This window comes from Mus caroli, unplaced genomic scaffold (assembly GCF_978045245.1).
Source record: "Mus caroli unplaced genomic scaffold, Mus_caroli_1 scaffold_1, whole genome shotgun sequence".
Taxonomy (NCBI): Eukaryota; Metazoa; Chordata; class Mammalia; order Rodentia; family Muridae; genus Mus; species Mus caroli.
In genome coordinates this window covers 31,211,334-31,230,232 of record NW_028227256.1, presented here as the reverse complement: position 1 = coordinate 31,230,232, position 18,899 = coordinate 31,211,334, and the positions used below count along the sequence as shown (strand labels likewise).

The 18,899-nt window shown below is 45.2% G+C and overlaps 1 protein-coding gene across 25 annotated transcripts in view; it reads right to left on the bottom strand.

The window, feature by feature from the left end:
- Positions 1-18,899, bottom strand: part of Dst (dystonin) — a 396,685-nt gene that overhangs the window by 16,663 nt on the left and 361,123 nt on the right. For all 25 annotated transcript variants that reach the window (XM_085836145.1, XM_085836168.1, XM_085836161.1 and 22 more), the window contains 12 exons: positions 17,942-18,139; positions 17,482-17,610; positions 15,640-15,810; positions 14,633-14,788; positions 14,127-14,333; positions 11,897-12,016; positions 7,808-7,977; positions 5,973-6,132; positions 3,013-3,207; positions 2,384-2,512; positions 930-1,073; positions 70-258 (listed from right to left, as the gene is read on the bottom strand). In XM_085836145.1, the coding sequence (XP_085692271.1) occupies positions 70-258; positions 930-1,073; positions 2,384-2,512; positions 3,013-3,207; positions 5,973-6,132; positions 7,808-7,977; positions 11,897-12,016; positions 14,127-14,333; positions 14,633-14,788; positions 15,640-15,810; positions 17,482-17,610; positions 17,942-18,139 (1,968 nt within the window). The remainder of the gene's footprint in view (positions 1-69; positions 259-929; positions 1,074-2,383; positions 2,513-3,012; positions 3,208-5,972; positions 6,133-7,807; positions 7,978-11,896; positions 12,017-14,126; positions 14,334-14,632; positions 14,789-15,639; positions 15,811-17,481; positions 17,611-17,941; positions 18,140-18,899) is intronic.

Sequence of the window (18,899 nt, the reverse complement as noted above, 5' to 3'; positions counted from 1 at the left end):
GGAACGGGTTGGAGAAACCTAGCAACAAGAGAAAGGAGACACTGGAGGGGATGGATTGAGTTTCTTTACCTGGTGCTCTGCAATGAGGGTTTTCACCTCTTCGATCTCCTGGGGGATAACTTCCTTATCTTTCTCGGTCAGTGTGGTTTCCGCCCATTGTAGCCATGCCAGCAGTGTCTCCAGCAGCTCCTGCTTGGCGATGAGCCCAGCCAGCGCCCCTGCTAACCTCTGCTGGTGCTGCTTCGCCCAGGCCAGCACCTGTTGCACGGACACACAGCTTGCTCAGGTTCTCGCAACTTAGTTTCATTAACGTAAACCACATTTAAAAAGTCAATTAGGATCCTTCTGAGCTAGACCTAGGAAGCTTTCTGCTAGTCTAGATCTGGCCAGTGGCTCTCAGATCCAGCCTGAGGAAGCACCGAGTCCCCTTTTGAGGATGTCTGTCCTCAGGAGAATGTCAGCCATGTACACATCCCTTGTGCTTTCTCATGTTCAAGTATACCTTCTCTAAAGCATGCTTACTCCAGGCAGCATTCAGAAGCGGCAGAATCTAAAGTGCTAAAGATCTTAAACTGGAGCTCAATTCCCATTGCGTTCTTCCATTCACTCCCACAAGCACACAACCCCCCCACCCCCAACTCCTGGAACATTCTTCAGCGAGGCATTATTCCCCAGACACAGTGGACAGGTGGGACAAAACCTATGGCAAACCAAACATCTGCCATTTAAGGTCTCATAGACACCACTTGCAGGTCCTGTAACATTTCTAGTTAACGGCTCCTTCAGGGGCTGACGCACTTGAGAGGAATCTATGAGACGCCTCCCCATGAAGGCCTGTTTTCCCACAGTCAGCCTGGGCTGCAGAGGTTTCCCATTTCCCCGCCCCCTGCACAGTTGCCGCTACCCCAGATTACATCAGACGCACTGACCTCTTCAAACCTGGCCTGGATGATTGTGATCCAGTGCTTAATGGTGGTAATGGAGTCAGGGTGGCAGACGGCCAGAAGAGCGTCCCCCATACCAGTGGCCTTACTTAGTTCTGCCCTTTTCTCTTCCAGTCTCTTCATGAACTCCTGCAGCGGACAGAGCAGACACTTCCGTTAGCTGTCGGCCCTTGCTGTGACATTCACTTCATGTTGTGTTATAGAAATGAGGTAGGACTTCAGTCTGGTGTAGGGTCTAAGGCTGGCCGGCTGCCAGCCCGCAGTGGTATAAACTCGACTTCTAAGTGCTGAGCTGATTCTAAGATTGACCACAAGCCTGACACTTTCCCTACTCTTACAGTCTAGCCCCACAGGTAAACAGTGTACAAAGCACTTTGGTCCTCCAGGCCATGCCAGGCAAGCCTGCACCACTATCAACAGGGAGGCAACGTTTCCTTGCTATACTCAACCAATCTCTGAGGAAGGGCAGCAATGGAAGTCAGAAGCAGATGATGTAATACACGCTACAGCAGAATGAGGGACTTCCAGCGTGACCTTGAAGGGCAAGGTTATTTAAAAAAATGGTGTTAAAAAAAAATCTTTCAAGTGAATCAGAAATGCGTGGACATCAATACTGCATGGGGGGGGGGCGGGGTAAGCACTGTGAATATCTGACTTTCCCAGTCAAAGGTTAAGAAACATCTGTTACATGGTTCAGTTTTGTGTGGTTTTGGCCAAGTTTCAAGCATCACTAGAGAAAAGAGCTTAGCTTGCTTTGGTGACCCGAGGTCACGCTCCCCCTCATCCCCTTAGCCATTCAACACTGAAATCAATGCTTTAAATTTATAATCTATATTATAGGATAGCTCATTACAAGAATTTTTTATAAGGCTCTGATTAAAAATGAGAAGTGGGCCGGGAGAGACCACTCAGTGGACGGAATGGGGTGTCTCGGGTCTGAAGGCCCAAGCGCATGGTGGTCCACGCCACACACAAGCTCGACAAGTGAATGAGACAAGGCCAGAGAGAAAGGGCTGAAGAGTAATAGTCTAAGGCTTTAAGTGAGTGGCTTACTTTGCATGCAGATGTACAAACTATTAAGACACAGGTCTAGTGGAATATTCTGTAAATGCCAAGCTGCTCCTTTGGGAAGTTTCATCCTTGAAGTGCACTTACAATTGCGACAGAAGGGGCTCACTCTGCTCAGAAACCGGATGATCCTCTAGGAAAGTCACCGTGCGGCCAGGAGACACGAAGCAGAGAGCCTAGTTCTCCAATGACTACTTTCTTTCACAAGGGAACCTTAAAAATACAGCTGCCTATCCAGGTGTGCAGGTGTGTGCCCGTGCACAGGTGTGTAAGCAGGGAGGAGGGAGACAGTCTCACACCTGCAACAAGCAGTCAACGGGCTTCTTCTCTCTCCCTTTTCAGTTTCCCGTTTTGTACTGGAAGTTACTCACTTTATGTTGCTCAATGAGAGTCCGGAGAGCATCCTCATCATCTGGGAGAGCACCATGGAAACGCAGGGTTTGCTCTGCTTCTGCCAGCCACTCCAAGAGGGTATGGACCACAGAGTGGAATTCCTCTGCCTAACACACACGCAGAAAACAGGATTTCACGGGATACCCGTTAGTGACTTTACAGAACCACACACAGTCCCTCCCAGTGAAAAAGTCTTAGTTTGAATTAATTATGCACATTACTCCTATTAAGAAGACAGGGATTTTTTTTTTCTTTTTCAAAATATAAGGAGAGATGTAAGATACCAAGGAGCCCACAGGAAGCCTCGTTCATGGTTCTTGCAGCTTAGTGTTCAGTGTGAGGCAGCCAGTTGGACTCCCAAGTGACTAATTCAAGCAGTACTAAGCAGAGATTAGTAAGTACCCCTGCTAAGTACTTGCTGCTAAGTACTTGAAATTCTCCAGAGAAGCATGAAGAAGGGTCCAGACAGTTATGAGACAGATGAGACCTCCTTGACAACTGTCTAAAATGAGGGTGAGGACCAGCCCTGCTAGTACACCTGAGCTGTTCTTGTTGCGAATGCAGGACTTCACCCGCTATACTGAGCTCTCAGTAATGTGGACTTTACCTGTTGCAGGGCTGACTCTAGCCGCGTCTGCTTTGATATGGAGAGTGCACACACGGTCTCCCAGCGGGTGCTTAGCTCCTGCATCTGGACCCTGACCCAGGAGGAGTCGTCTCGGCTGCCTTCGATGAGTTCCCTGGCAGAGCGCTTCAGGGCCTGCACGCTGCTGGTCCTCTTCCCCAGCTCTTTCTGGAAGACCTGGGGAAACCATACTGACCTTCATCACAAGTAATTTTTCAGTACAGAACCTAAATAGCCAAGTGCGTTGTCGTGAGAGATGGATGTATATAAGACACCACGTACATACATCTGAGGACCACAGATTTGAATGACTATATTTTTGACTGAGTCTAGCTCATGGTTCCTCTTTAAGGACTTAACACTGTTTTGAATAGATTTTGTTTATATTCAGTAATATTTAATTTAGGATTTAAAAAAAAGAAATGTATAAGATTTAAATATAAATATATAAGTATATAAGATTTAAATAATGGTGATCGGCCTTCTCAATTTCAATTACACACACCCCTGACACATACACACATACCCTTGACAGATAGACAGACAGATACACCCCTGACAGACAGACACACACACAGACACACACACAGACACACAGAGACACACACACTACATTAAATTCCCATTCTTTTGAGTCATGCAGTAGAGAATACCAGACCCTCTCAGTCAGTGTGGCTGATTACCTACCATTCTGAGAGACAAGCTACGGAAACAGGACTGAACAAGCCTGGTGAACGTTACCGGGTCCGGAAAGACCAACGCATCTAAGAGAGTCATGTGGTCCTTTTCTCTATAGTAAGCCATTCCCCGTAGCACCTTAAGAACCAACCATGACTTCACAGTTTAGTCATCCCATTGGAAACCTTTTGGGATCTCTGACCTTGTCTTCTCAATTTAGGCAGATTTAAGAGTAACGTGCCATTTAAGAGAATGGCTTCCTCAGGCCACTCTTACAAGTGGCATTGAGCCGAGGGCTCTTTATCATCAATCTAAGTGTCTGTGTATAAGACTAGATATTCAGACAACGAGTGCTCTGTCTACAGTAGAATTACTCAAGCTTTATACACAAATCATCCCACAAAGGAAGTTTATCCAGAACAATCCAGCCAGAATGTGGCGCAGGTTTCAGTCTGACTGTGTTCAATGGTAGGTGACTACAGACAGACAACATACGTACTATCAATACACACAGAATGGAAGATATCTACATAGTCACCCGTGACAGGGCTAGTCAACAGTTTCAGAGGGCTTTCCAAAGTTCTTTGTATAGTTAAACTTTTGGAGTCTTGCAACTACATTACTAATCCTTAATGAATAATTCTATTTGATGATGTTTTCTGTGTCAAACATCTGGAAAGCGCATTGGGTTGTAAATGTCTATAAAGTACATGCCTATGCAGTCAACTTATGATGTCTGCATTCACCACAAGAACATCAATAGAAGCAAAGCATCATGGGCCTGACCAATGTTCTTTAATTTCCTTATTTGAATAAGGATCTCATGGCTCAAAGAGAACCTTGAACACCTGCCTCTGCTTCCCCAGTGCCTGAAATAAAGGAGTGAGCTACCACACTGGGTATGGGCAGAGCTGGGGAGCAAACCCAGGACTCTGCAAGAACTAAGTCAGCGTCCTACCAGCCGAGACACATCTCCAGCACGCTCTTTGTTCTTTGATTTTTCTGTTAGTGTTAAGTATAATTCTGTTCACAGGACGGCAACAAACAGGAAAGGAAATATGCAAACATGTTTTAAAAGTTTAAATAGGGCTGGAGAGGTGGCTCAGAGGTTAAGAGCACTGATCGCTCTTCCAGAGGTCCTGAGTTCAATTCCCAGCAACCATATGGTGGCTCACAACCATCTGTAATGGGGTCTGACGCCCTCTTCTGGTGTATCTGAAGACAGCTATAATTGTACTCATCATATACAATAAATAAATACATACATAAATCTTAAAAAAAAAGTTTAAATAGCAGCTTAAAAAGACCAAGCATGGTCAGGATAGCACAGCTGAGGAAGAGGCACGCAGATAACATTTTAAAATAAAATACATTTTTCTGAAGCCAGGCCAAAAATCACAGCAAGGAAAAACCCGGGGAAGTCGGGTAAAGTACCACAAACTGCTCACAGATAAAGTCAGCTCTGGCGTGCGCTCTGGCTGTGGCTTCATGCTCTTCTGAAGGCCTGCCAAGTTGTATTATATCGCTGGATCATAAATTAAGATCTTGGGGTTGGAGAGATGGCTCTGCACTTAAGGCTTTCTTCTCTCCCGCAGAGACCCTGAGTTTAGTTCCCAGCACCCACGGCTGGTGGCTTACATCCACCCACAACTCCAGCTAGAGGAGTTACACGTTCCTCTGGCCTCTGAGAGCACCCTCTCCCCATGCAATACACATAAATCAGAATTAAAAAAATGGAGGCCTCATACTCACTACCAGCTGGAAACCTCAAATGCACCCTCAATTTACAAGACACATTAGGACATCTAAAGGAAATCCACTTTCTTGGACTAAATAAATCTCTCAGCACAGGCTGTTAACGCACGCATCACTCTAGATCAAGAAGAGGATCTACTCGCGACCCCTTGGGGGATCTGTACATCCAGAGGATGGCCCCCTTTCAAGTCTCTAAATGAATGCTTTTAAATTTTATCACATAACTGAATGGAGAGCCCTCAAGGACAAAATTAAATTACATTTCAAGTCTAAAATAGATGTACATCAGGTAATTAAAAGGAAAACATTCAGCCGATTAAGTGGTTTTTCTCCCATGCCATAAAAGATGCCTTCTGGAATCTGCTCGATCAACATATCCGTGGGAAGACAGTGATGCGGTCTAACTCACTCTTCCAGGTTAGAAGGCTACGAGAAGCACCTGCCTTCATCTCAATACTCAGAATGCACAACTACACAGTAGAATAAAAGGACGTTCTGGGTGGCTATACCTTGTGGTTATCGATCAGGTTCATCACCAAGTCAATGTCCCCGTGGACAGGCTGGTCTTCTGCCAGCTGGGGCTCAACTCGATACAGCCAATCAATGAGGGCCTGCAGGGCATCTGTGAACTGTCCAGAAAATAACAGAGCTTCCTCCAATTTGTTTTGTCTGGGGAAAAAAAGGAGATGAATTAGCCTTCTAATGTTCCCGATGGTGGCTGGAGGTACTGACGAGGAAGTGTGAGAGTCAGCTCTCTAACGTTCCCCAGTGATGGCTGGTAGGTAGTACCAACGAGCAAGCGTGAGTGGCCTCCTGAGTTCCCTCATCTCCTTAGAACACACTTTTCTCTTTTATGCCTTTAAATACATGCCTGGTATCAGTTACAGCAAAATCCCCTTAACCGGTCCTTCAAGAGTCTAAATAAATTTGCTAGTTTTATTTTAAAAGATTTATTTACTTGGATGATTGAAGCTTCCTAGAGCTGATTCTAGTGCATCTTGATACAGGCTAAAAATCCAAAATACTTCAAGATTAAAATTTTCCCAAATATGAAAGTTTTCATCACCAGCATGATGCCACAGAATCCCGTACTATAAAACTGTATACCATGCATGCTTGTATTTAAAAAAAAAAAATCACATTTCTAATTTTATCCCTGCAGCCATGGGATCCTGTGACGGAGAGGTGGTGGAAGATTAGCCTTGGAGAGTGTGACAAGCATGACAGAGTCTGTGGTGTGAGTCACAACCAGGGCTGACACCTCCCAAGACAAGTTATCAAGAGAAAGTCACTAGGGGGCTTATCATATAATGCCATAAAAAATACCCAGCCCAACAGACGAACCATTCTCAAAAGAGAAATATAAGAAAAATTACTTGTAACCTTCAGTAATGGACCAGTGTGTCCTCTCCCTCTTGTGACCTCTCAGTTGTTCCTGCTGCCCCACCATCATGGATTCTAACCTTCTGGAACTGTCAGCCCAATTAGATACTTTCTTTTATTAAAAATTAAAAAAAAAATAAAATGAAAAAAAATCACCTCAGGCTAAAATATATAAGCGGTATTACACACACACACACACACACACACACACACACACAAAACACAAATAGATTTCAAATCTAGACTAGAGTCTCATCCTCAAGATAGTCTATGGTATATATGCAAATATTCCAAAATCTGAAGGGAAAAAAACACCCAATTTTGATGATTTCTGATCTCAAACATTTTGGAGAAGGGTACTAAGCTTTTCTGACAAAAGTAACTAGAACTGAGGATCAAGGGGAAAAAAATCTGAAACTCAGGACATTTGAACCTTTATGCCACTATTACATTTATTAAATACTTGATAGTTTCAATGTGAAACCTTCGGGTCTCACAAAAATCCAATGGGAAAGGAGGGAGATTGGAAGTTTGAAGGAATGCTGACACAGGTCAGATCAGTGCTGTCTTTTATGCCACGTTAAGGAGTTTATTGTATTTCATATTCAATACCATGTTCTTAATGCGAGTGAGAAAGAGAAATGATAAGGCTCTCATTTATATTTTCATAACTGTTCGACTAGTTACATGGAAATTAAAGGAGCCAAACGGCAGAGCTGGGACCTGGGCATGGTGGCCAATGCCCCGTAATCCTGGCACTCAAGAAAGGAGGATCAGGGCTAGCCTTGGCTACACAGTGAGTTAAGAGGCCACTAAACTACAGTTGAGACCATCTACCAGCAAGCAAGTAGACTTCGTCAAAACAAACAAGTTTCTGAGGCCCACACGCTATGTCTGCAAACACCGCCCTACTGAACACCTGAGGCAGTTCTGCAGAGACACCAATGCGTGACCATCCTACCTTTCCACAGACTTTCCACAGATGGTGTCCCATTTGTCCCTAAGTTCACTCAGCATGTTGTCCAGCTTCAGGTTGTCATCCGCCAGGGAGGTTTTCTCCTTCAGAGAACGCCCAGTTCGGTTGGTGGTATCGTAGACAGAATGTTTGCCTCCGAGTGATTTCTGAAACTCCTACATATTTAACAAGGAAAGAGCTGAGTTTCTGCTTGGGACTATTTGTTTGCTAACTGGTGAAAGGCATCCAAAGCGGGATCTTGTTCGAGGCTGGGTAACTCAGTCATTTGTTCTCAGCATCACGACCAGCGACGTTAAGTGTCACTGATTGCAAATAGAAGCTCCTTGGCCCAAGGCTGAGGGAACCACCAGCCTTTGGTATAAGCATAAATATCGAGGAGGCACTTTGCGATATGCCCCTTTAATGGAACAAAAGTAGAATGTTCATTTTTTTGTGTCTATGACCACCCCCCCCCCCACAGCCCTGAATCTTTGCCTGGATCCCCAGTAACAGACTTCAGATCAAATCTCAACTCATCTGGTTACTCCCGTTAGGGTCACACGCCACTGCTGTTCCAGTGGGCACACGTTGCCTGGCAGACTGGTGCTGTGGCACTCGGGCTGCCTGTGACCCTCTTCAAGTCCCCAAAAATTGTGTGAGAGAGGGCAGAAAGAATCTAAGAGCTGGACAGTGGGAAGAGGATCATTAAACATCATCTTACAGGTATGAAAAGCCTTGACATGCATAAGCTCATAGTAGCTGCAGCTGCTTATATAGGATCTGCACGAGGCTAAACACAGAAATGTAAAATGGTCAAAGGTGTGTGTGGAGGCATGAAATCTAGCCCGACCTAGGGCGTTACTGAGTATTGGGGGTGAGGGAGTTATAGTCTTTAGTAATGTAGCAACTGGTCAGTTGGTCATGAACCGCTGCCTACACGCACGCTCATGTCCTCATGGGGAGTCCTTGTTAAACCCAGTGGGTCACAAAACAAGAAACAGAAAGACAGCAAGCATGAAGGAGACTCAGTGGGAGGAGGGTAAGGGAAGGCGAAAATATGAGTGTGACCAGAATGTATTGTGTGTGAGACAGCCAAAGAATAAATAGTGTTTAAAAGAGGCATCTCTAAGGGAGGCCTGGTGATGGAAGACACCAGCGAGTGACCAGGCCGGATGCACTGCGCTGTTTTACACAGGGATGTCCTAGGGCAGAACGCAAGCTTAGAACTTGAGAGTTTGCTCTTTCTCGAAGCTCACTGACTCTAAGAGTATCTGTTATGATTGAGGAAAAAAAAAGGGGGGGGGGGACTGAAGCCCCATAGGAGGAACATCAATATGAACTAACCAATACCTGCAGAGCTCCTTGGAACTATACCACCAATCAAAGAAAACACATGTTGGAACTTGTGGCTTTAGCTATCTATGTAGCAGAGGATGGCCTAGTCGGTCATCAATGGGAGGAGAGGCCCTTGGTCCTGAGAAGGCTCTATGCCCCAGTATAGGGGAATGCCAGGGCCAGGAATGGGAGTAGGTGGGTTGGGGAGCAGGGGAAGGGGATAGGGGATTTTCGGAGGGAAAACTAGGAAAGGAGATAACATTTGAAATGTAAATAAAGAAAATATCTAATTTAAAAAAAATTTTTTTTCAAAGCAAAACAAGAAATCCTTACTCTTCCTTCTGTGTGTACAGAGCTTGTGCACCAGGGCCCTGGAAGCCAGTATTCTGCTAGCAGCTTTCAGATGAAGATGTAGAACTCTCAGCTCCTCCTGCACCAGGCCTGCCTGGATGCTACCATGGTCCCACCTTGATGATAATGGACTGAACCTTTGAGCCTGTAAGCCAGCCCCAATTAAATGTTGTTTTTATAAGAGTTGCCTTGGTCGTGTTGTCTGTTCACAGCAGTAAAACCCGAACTAAGACACACTGTAAGGATACAGCTAATTTGTCTGTGAGCCAAGATGTCAGCACTGTACATCTAGAGTCTGATGGTTGTTAGGCCATCAGGAAAACCTACATACATTCATTCTTCCCAGCCATATAGAGTCTTATCTCTGTCTCAAAAGAGGTTAGAATACTGTTCCAGGATCAAATAGCTACGGTGCTAATGTAACATCTATACAGTACCATCCATCATTTGTTAGTTATGGCGTGTGTGTGTGTGTGTGTGTGTGTGTGTGTGTGTGTGTGTGAGAGAGAGAGAGAGAGAGAGAGAGAGAGAGAGAGCGCAAATTATATTCTTTCCATGCATTTCAACAGGGTTGTCTGTGGGTCTTTCAGGACCATTTTCTAGCTAAGTATTTACAAAGAGAGCAGAAAAGAAGAGAGAGCTGCAGCTGAAGATACAATCTCAGGAGTAGGAAGAAAGAAAGGACAGCTCAGTGCACTCCTCCTATGTGCTCGGGACCAGGGACATCAGCCCGATGCGTGTCAATGCTGGCAGCGCACTAGAGTCCTACCAGATTGTGAAGCGCTCCGTGGCAGGGGTAACAGCAATATGCCTCTGAAGCAATGGCAGAGCCACAACTACCCAATTCTTCATTGTTGCATTTCAAAAGCTACAAAGTGCATGCTTTAAGGCAACCAATTTATTGACTCTGTCTAGTAACAGGAGGTATCACACATCAGGAAGTTTTAATAAGGACACCCAGCATCCCACCATTTCTACACTTCCTACCTGGGAGAGCTGCCTTTTCATGTTATTCTGAATGGAATGCTTGTGTTTAGAATCAAGGGGCTGACACAAATTTTTCCCATACAGCAGATACAAACTAAATAATCTGAGTACAGATAGGCTAGAGCTTTCTAAAGGCAGAAGAACTCAAACATTGATTAGGAAACTTTTAAAATTGCTCTTTGGGGCTGCCTTAAGATGTGTCCTAGAGAAATGGGAGACATTGATGATAAATACCATTGGGTAAACTGGAGACGCTAATATTCTCTCTGTGTTCTTTTTTTTCTGGGTTTCTCTAGCTCAAAATGATATGATATTCATGTATAAATTCCAATAAAGCACTACATTTTGAGCAAGGGACTGATGTTTTCCCGAGGTGTGGATGATGCTGGCCGCTATGGCAGCTCATGGGAATACATCATCAGCCAAACAAGGCAATCTTAAGGTCCCCTCTGGCCCAAGGGCACATATATTCCCTCTCATCATCCTTTGGTCACTACCCCCTGGTGAGTCCACAGAACATGTGTGAAGATGGTTGTCTCCATTTTCTGAGGAAGATAAAACTTAAATTGCCCCACAGTTTTCTAGCCTTTTGAAGTTACCATGTTCTAAGCAGCCACTTATGTAAATGCAGGCATCTGAAGTTGGGAAAGTGTTCATAATAATCACACTCAGCTGCTCACACTGCACCTCTGTCTGTAAGGCCAGTGGCCACTTTATAACAGGGACACAGGGACATAGGGGCCGAGGAGAGGAGGGGAACCTGGAAGGACTACCAAAGGGAAAATAGCTTGAAACCTTGTATCTGCATTCTTCTAGTCTCACAGAGAAGCTGGTAACTGATCATCTGAGAGAAGGGATGGAATTTTACACACACACACACACACACACACACACACACACACACACACTGCTATAGTTACTGGTTCTTGGTTCTTGGGTAGTATCAGTCAACTTGGAATTTTATACATGCATGCACACATACCCACACACATGCACATGTGTACGCATACCCATAGGTGCACACATTGCTGCAATGAATGGTTCTTGGGTAGCACCAGTCAGCTTTCCCTATGTCTCTGTTTAAAAGGACATGATTACCTATGGGGCAAGGTTTTGCTGTGTTCCCCAGGCTGGCTCCCCAATCCTCAGTTTCCCAAAAAACTGTGATCAAGGAAACCCACCACTGCATCAGGCTGTGTGCACCTTATATTCTAGATGTATCCATTAAAAAATGGCAAGTTAAGAGGCGAGAGTTGCCATGAAAAGCTGAAGACTCCTAGTATATTCTGGCTACAGAAGAGACATCCGGTTTTCGTTTCACGCTTTGTTTTTTTTTCTTGTCTCGTAATGACACTGACAAGGACAAGAAAGAACCAGCAACTGCAGTGCACACTGTGCGTGCTTTGTCCATGCGGAGCTCACCTTGTGCTGGACCAGCTGGGCTTTGATTTTGTCTGGATCGTTGGCGATTTCCAGCTCAGAATCCAAAGATTTTTCTGACTCTTCCAGCCATTCCATCAGCTTGCTCCAAGCTTCATGGAACTGTTAAAGAGACCCATATTTACCCAGAAAGTTTGTGGAGCACACGACACTTGCAATTTAGGATATTATAAAACAGAAACAATCACCGATGGGATATACTAAAAAAACCATCAATTGGAAAATCCCCCTGAAGAAAAATGGGCGGTGGACCATTAGCAAATTGCAAAGCCACACTGGACACGTACAACTGTGGCCTGAAGTCATGCAACTGTAATTCAGTCAGCCTGTCAGCTTACTAAGTGCAGGAAGGAGGCAGACAACGCTAAGGAGAGCTAGGGAGTCCCTCGGCCTAGCTCACACAGTCTCCCTTTAATAGTTAACACAAATTCTCAGAAAATGTCTGTTTTGTTTATCTGTCTCTTTACATATCTTGACATTTTTCTGTGCCCAACTCCTATGTTAAGACAAAGGAACAAAAGGAAAACACACACTTGTGAATTATCTTTAAACACAACAGGCAGAAAAAAAGGCCATCTCATTGCTCAGAGCCCCGCTCAGGCTGACCCACCCACTGGGGTTTGAGATGCACAAGTCCTGCCTTGCTAGCGTTCTGACCGTGTTGAATTCTGTTTGCCAACCAGGAACTTGAAATTATTCCGAGTCAACGCATGTTTGTTTCTAGCTACAGGGTTTTTTTTTTTTTTTTTTTTTCTGCTTACACTATAGAACAATCTGGTACAAACTCCGGGTACCAATTATGAAACCGGTTACACGTTATTTTCTTATAATAAACTTAAATGAAGAGCCGCGTAACAGAGGCTAAAGAAGTTAAGATCCCTGGATACCCAAACACCCTGACTGTGAAGTAACGGAAGCCGTGTATCCTCAGCAGCACAACGTGAGCTGCAGGCGTGCTCTAGAGAGCAGCTCATCATGATTTTGGCCTCTCTGCCCAGCACGTCCCTCGCATAGTGCTACTTAATGTAGAAGAGAAGGAAAAATAGCTGAGGCTAAGACAAATTCATGACAGCCAAAGCCACAGAACTACCATCAGTACGCAGAAGAGGAGAGAAACGGGAGGAACAGTCGGTGGGGTCCTGGGTGGCCTGGGTCTAGATCAGGCCTGGGGCCAGCTGGGCTGCGGAGTGCTGCAAGCACACAGGTTCTGAAGCTCATCCTACTTCCAAATCTCATCGTCAGCCACAGAAGCGGGGCAAGCGCTATCCATGTGCAGTGGAAGCAGGGGAACAGAAAGTTGGTTAATAACTGAGACAGAAACACTGGTTAAACCAAGAGAGGAAAAAATGGCAGGCAGCTCCCAGCTTTCACTGAGCCTCTGCTAATTAGCTGTCGGAAACCTGCGAGGTACTTGCGGAGAGGAGTAGGCTAGGTTTGGGATTAATGTAGTCTAACAGAATCACTGGGGACTGATTCTGCTTCAGACACCGGCAGCGAAATTGCCACACTTCTCACTCAGAAGGGGATTGAGACATTTCTAATGCCCTTAAATTCACACACTTTAAATGTCGGAATGCCAGACTCCGGTAAACACCTTCTGGCATCACACAGTGATCCCAGCTCTCCAAACACCAGACACCAACATCACCAATGCCAGACAACAGGAGCGGAATGGGGCAAAAGCAAGAACCACAATATCCGGCCTCAATATCACACCAAGAGCGGAATCTCGGGGAAGAAATGAAGGCTGCGAACAAGCAGCCGGGGAAGAGAGGGACATGGATGGAGAGTTAGGTCCCTCAGGAAGCACTCGGGAGGATGCAGGCCTGGCCTTCGGCTCTGACGTGAAAGAAGTCTGGCTTCCAGAGCTAGCAATATAATTCCAACACGTGACCCCGTCTGAGCAGGAGAACAGGGGTTGAAACGGGAAGGGGAAAAAACAATTAAATATACGGCAAAACAAGTAAGCTCTTAATGGGCCTCCATGGTCATCTCTGAAGTTGGGCTATTTATAGCTTTTTAAGATGAGTCCCCGTGCCCTCACTTGGCTGCCAAGACAGAGAAGTGCAAAGGCAGGCCACAGGCCTTTCAGGAAGAGAACACCTTGGCTCCTTATGGTGCCGATCTGGCAATGAGAACCTTGTGATCGCACAACTCCCCAGCTCCAGCTCACTGGCTGCCAGGGCTGGGGAACCGCAGCCCAGTTTGTTACCTGCTTGGCCCTCTTCCTGGCTTCGTCCAGGGATCTCCCTCTCTCTACCAGGCGCTGCACCACCTTTTCCCACCGACTCTGTACGCTGATGAGCAGGTTCTTGATGAGCACGACATCTTGTTTCTGACTGAAATACTTCAGGTGGGTTCCAGTTTTGTCCAGCTCTATTATCTGCTCGCGGTGAGAATTCACTTCGTTCGCAAAGACCTTTCTCCAACAGAAGAGAATGCAATTAGAAACACGTGTGTGTGTGTGTGTGTATGGAGGGGTGGACTGACTTTAAAAATGTACACATATCCATTGGCAACGCTCATGTTAAAGGACACAGGAAAGGTCTCGGGTGGGTAAGGTGAGGGGTAAATCCAGGACGAATTGGGGTGGGGTGCAGCTGGGAATGAAGGCACTGCATAAGGAATAAAAAACAAATACACTGTAAAGAAAGTTTCCATATTACTAAACCGACTTCCGACATGAAGGCACAGGCTTTCCAAAGAGTTCTGACCTACCTTGTGCTCATCAATTTGAAACAAGATGGTGTCCAAGATAAGACTTGGCCGAGAAGCCACGTTCAGAGTTTGCTCAGCCTGGGTAAGCCAGTTGATGAAGTCCTGGAGGGAGTTGTGGAAGTTCATGGCCAAGTGCAGGGCCTCCTCCAACTTTGTCTGTAAAGGAAGAGGACTTAGTGTGTGGTGCTCACAGTTTGCTCGCTGTGTTTCAGCTAGCCGACAATGTTCCCGCGGGGGCCACTGCCCTGGGAGGACACCATGTCTCTTCCATCTACTTCTAGCTAGCTGTTGCTTGTTGTGCTAAGCAAAATTACTGAGAGTTCCTAGCTTTTTTCTCCACTGTTTGAAAAGGTGATAAAATGCCCACTATCGCATGAATTACAATTGATGTATCAGTTTTTATGTGCGAGATTATCAAACATAAGTACAATCATATCATTCTCTTTTGCTTAAATGTGTGATTAGAATACAATTATTTACAACCTTGAGCTTGTGTGGTTCGTGTGTGTGTGTGTGTGTGTGTATGTGCGTGTGTGTATGTATGTATGCTTTGCCTGCATGTATGTGTCTCGGGTCCACTGGAGAGAGACTTACAGACAGCTCTAAGCTGCCAGAGGAGTAAGGGGATTGAACCCAGATCTGTGGGAAGAACAGCTGGTGCTCTTAACCACTGGGCTAACTCGCCAACCACGAATGGTTCATATTTTTTAAAAAGCACCAGAGTTTTTACAAACTGGAACAATACGTGACCTGTGATAACATCTTTATCTGCACTGTGTCACTGTTCTCTTGGCCTAGACTACTGTTTTTAACTTCACGAAACACCAAGTTTATGTAAAAAAACAAAACCAAAAAACCCAAAAATCCAAAAAAAAAAAAACAAAACAAAACAAAACAAAACCCAAAAACCCAAAAATCCCTGAGGACTCCTGATAGCTAGAGCTATAACCCAACCCAGGGACGGACACACGCAAACGCAGTTCTGTCATGCTGATCAAAGCACGTACTTTCTTCTCGTTGAGTTTGCTCTTCACGGATTCCCACTTCTCTTTCAGGTTGGTGATGTCTTGGTCAATGTTGGTCTCCGCAGATCGGGGACACCTTGCAAGCATCTGCTGCCCCCTCAGCATCAGGCTCTTGTATGTCTCTTCCTTGATGGCAAAGGCGGTGCAGACTTCCTAAGAAACGAGACGGCCCTCATGTTACATGACTTGCCAGCGGAGGAAACCTAACAGCAGCACTCTTTCACACTTAAAAAAGATTCGCTTGTAACGTGTGTCAGTGTTCTGCCTGCCTGCCTGCATGCGTGTGTATTATGTGCATGCCTGGGACCCATGGAGGTCAGAAGACGGTGAGGAGTCAGGCCTGGAGTTGCAGTTGGTTATGAGCAGGTACTTAGAATTGGACCTGGTCCTCTCTAACACCAATGAGTGCTCTTAACCACTGAGCCCCCTTCCAGTTCCCAGAATCACATTTTTTTTTCTTTTAAATAAGGTCCATCCACTCTCAGTCTCTCCTCACACATCTGTTTATCTCTCTGGCTTACAGAGCAAACCTAACAGACAGCTACACTCTACCGATACTGAGATAGTACCAATGCTTACAGTCCCATCTTGTCAGCTGAGAAATCTATCACTTCGAGCTGCGCACTAAGGTCTAAAGCAATAGTTAGCATGCTCTCACTTCACAGTGATGAGTCAGATCTGGGTGTTGTGCTAACAATTTAACTTCTCCGAGGAGTTCCCCCTCTGTAAGCTGAAACTTCTATGTCCTTTTTAACCACCATATAATAACCAGAAGAAAGAATTGGTACAGTTTAATCTTGTACCCAGAAAATATGTGATGGACAGAAAACAAGACTCAGTACAGAAAGATACGAGTTGATAGAAAGACTGCCAGGTTACGGGAGCCACGTTTGAGAAAACTTCCAATGTTGCCAATGAGCTGCCAGGTAGGTGCTGAGAACGAACTCTGCTCCTCTGGAAGAACAATAAGCCCTCTTTACTGCTGGGCTCTCTCTCTAGGCCCTCTGCAGTTTTTGCTATTGCTTTTTTTGTTTGTTTTTAAACATGGAATTTTTAGTCAAAGACATCATGTAGGGTTACATGAAGTTCATTCTGTGTATCCTATGCAAACTAAGTTATTTTCTACATAGTGGTTTTCTGAAATTTTAGAGATAAGTACTCTGCTTGCAAGTGCTTGTACTCTTTTAAAGTGGATCATTCTGGAGGCAGAATTCATTATTAGTTACTTAACAAGTGATGAACTACATGAACGCTATGTAAGACTGTCCAGGGAGGTAAGGAACGATGGGAAAGTCATGCAGGGTTTCACAATGACAGACACTCTGAGGTCAGGCAGTCGTTGGCAAGACTACTTACTTTGCTCTTCAAGCAAATGGGCCTGGCCTAGCTGTGAACAGCAAACCCAAGCCACAGGACTACATCAATTACTCGCTCATGATTGTTGTCTTAATTATAATTATATTAAACTATCAGATTATTTTAGAGAAGTGTCTTTATACTTCAGGGGATACCAGTTTATAACTGATACAATGCTTGGTTTGTGTGTGTGTGTGTGTGTGTGAGAGAGAGAGAGAGAGAGAGAGACAGACAGACAGACAGACAGACAGACACACAGATACTCAGAACTGCTAAACTTCTTTAAAACTTTTTTAGCCTCTGAGACAGATTCTTACTTGAAAATTTTAATTGCTAAATGGTGCTGTTTCTAGCATTTACACATAGTGATTTTTGCCACAAAACTTAATTTTTTAACTATACCATCTTCCATTATTATCTATGTATGACGATACATAGGGCGAGGGCTGTAGAAAATACCATACATACCATATGTGCGTTAAGCTGCTCCTTGGCTGTCTCTGGGAGACCTCCCAGAGGTTTAGATGCCAAGAGATGACGCTCTGTGTCCGTCAGCCACTGTTGCAAATCTTCGATTTCACCGTGGAACCCTTTGGCCTGCAGTGACAGGTGGTTTTTAAGTTTGTGTCACAAATGCTATCACTCTCTAGCAAGGCCAAAACGGCCCCAGCCTGCTAAGCTGTCTCTGCGCCTCATCAGAATGCCAGGTGCCAGGAGCAGTGCTCACTACCTGAGCACGCCGAGGAAGCTCGGGCATAAGGGTATTAGGCTATTAGGCTAAGAACTGGAGCTCCGCCTCCTTATCAGCTCTGTTCTTTATCCTGATTATTTTTACTCCTCTCTTTAAAGCATCGCCACTGAACCTGCACCCGAGGGCTAGCGGGGCACACCCGCATCACTTGGGGACTCTCTCCGCCTCTCTAGTCACCTGGCGCAAGGCGCTGTCCAGCTGCTGCTTTCTTTGATCTGTCTTTTCCAAAATATCCTGCCAGCGCTGATTGAGAATTCTGAGCTTGTACTGGAGGTTGCTTGCTTCTTCGCCTTCACTTGACTCGATGAGATCATTTCCTGCTTTGTTGACGGCTTCTACCGTGGACTGGTGGGCTAAGACGTCATTTTGGAGCACCTGAAAAGGTTAGCGTGATCATTCACTGGAAACACAGTAACAGAGAGGGGTCTCGGGCATCCCAAGCAAACTTCCAACTCAACAGGTAGCTAAAGACGACACTGGGATTCTTTTTAGTTTTTACTTTGTTTGTTGTGGTTTTGTTTTTCAAGACAGAGTTTTGCTGTGTCGCCCTGGCAGTCCTGGGGATTTGCTCTGTAGACCAGGCTGGTTTTGAACTCACAGAGATCTATCTACCTGTTTTTAAGTCCCAAATGCTGGGGATAAAGGTGTGTGCCGCCGCTGCTAGGCTGACTTTTTCCATCTCCCGCGTGCTTGGAATACAGGTGTGGGGTACCACATCCAGTTGCAGGTATTGCTGAGGGATCAAACCTAGGTCCTTATGCGTGCTGCATAAGGAATCTAGCACCTGAACCACAGCTCTAGTCCACTCTACCTGTTTCATTTTCTCGGTGTGAAAAATTCTGAAGCCAAAGCCTCATAACAAAAAGTGTTAAGGCAACAGAGTCCCTCCCTCCAGCTTTGTGGCTCCCTAAATGGACATACATTTAGCACTCTCAAAGGGACTGCACACACACTTGACAGCTATCCCCACTAGAATGACCTTGTAGCTGATATACTACATACTTCTATAGAGATTTGTAGAGATTATGATTTGATGATTAAAACATTTTCATTGATTCAAGTCCATTTTAATTCAACTTAATTGTAGTATCCCTTATCTTAGGGGATACTCTCACGCCTCTCTTCTCATTATTAC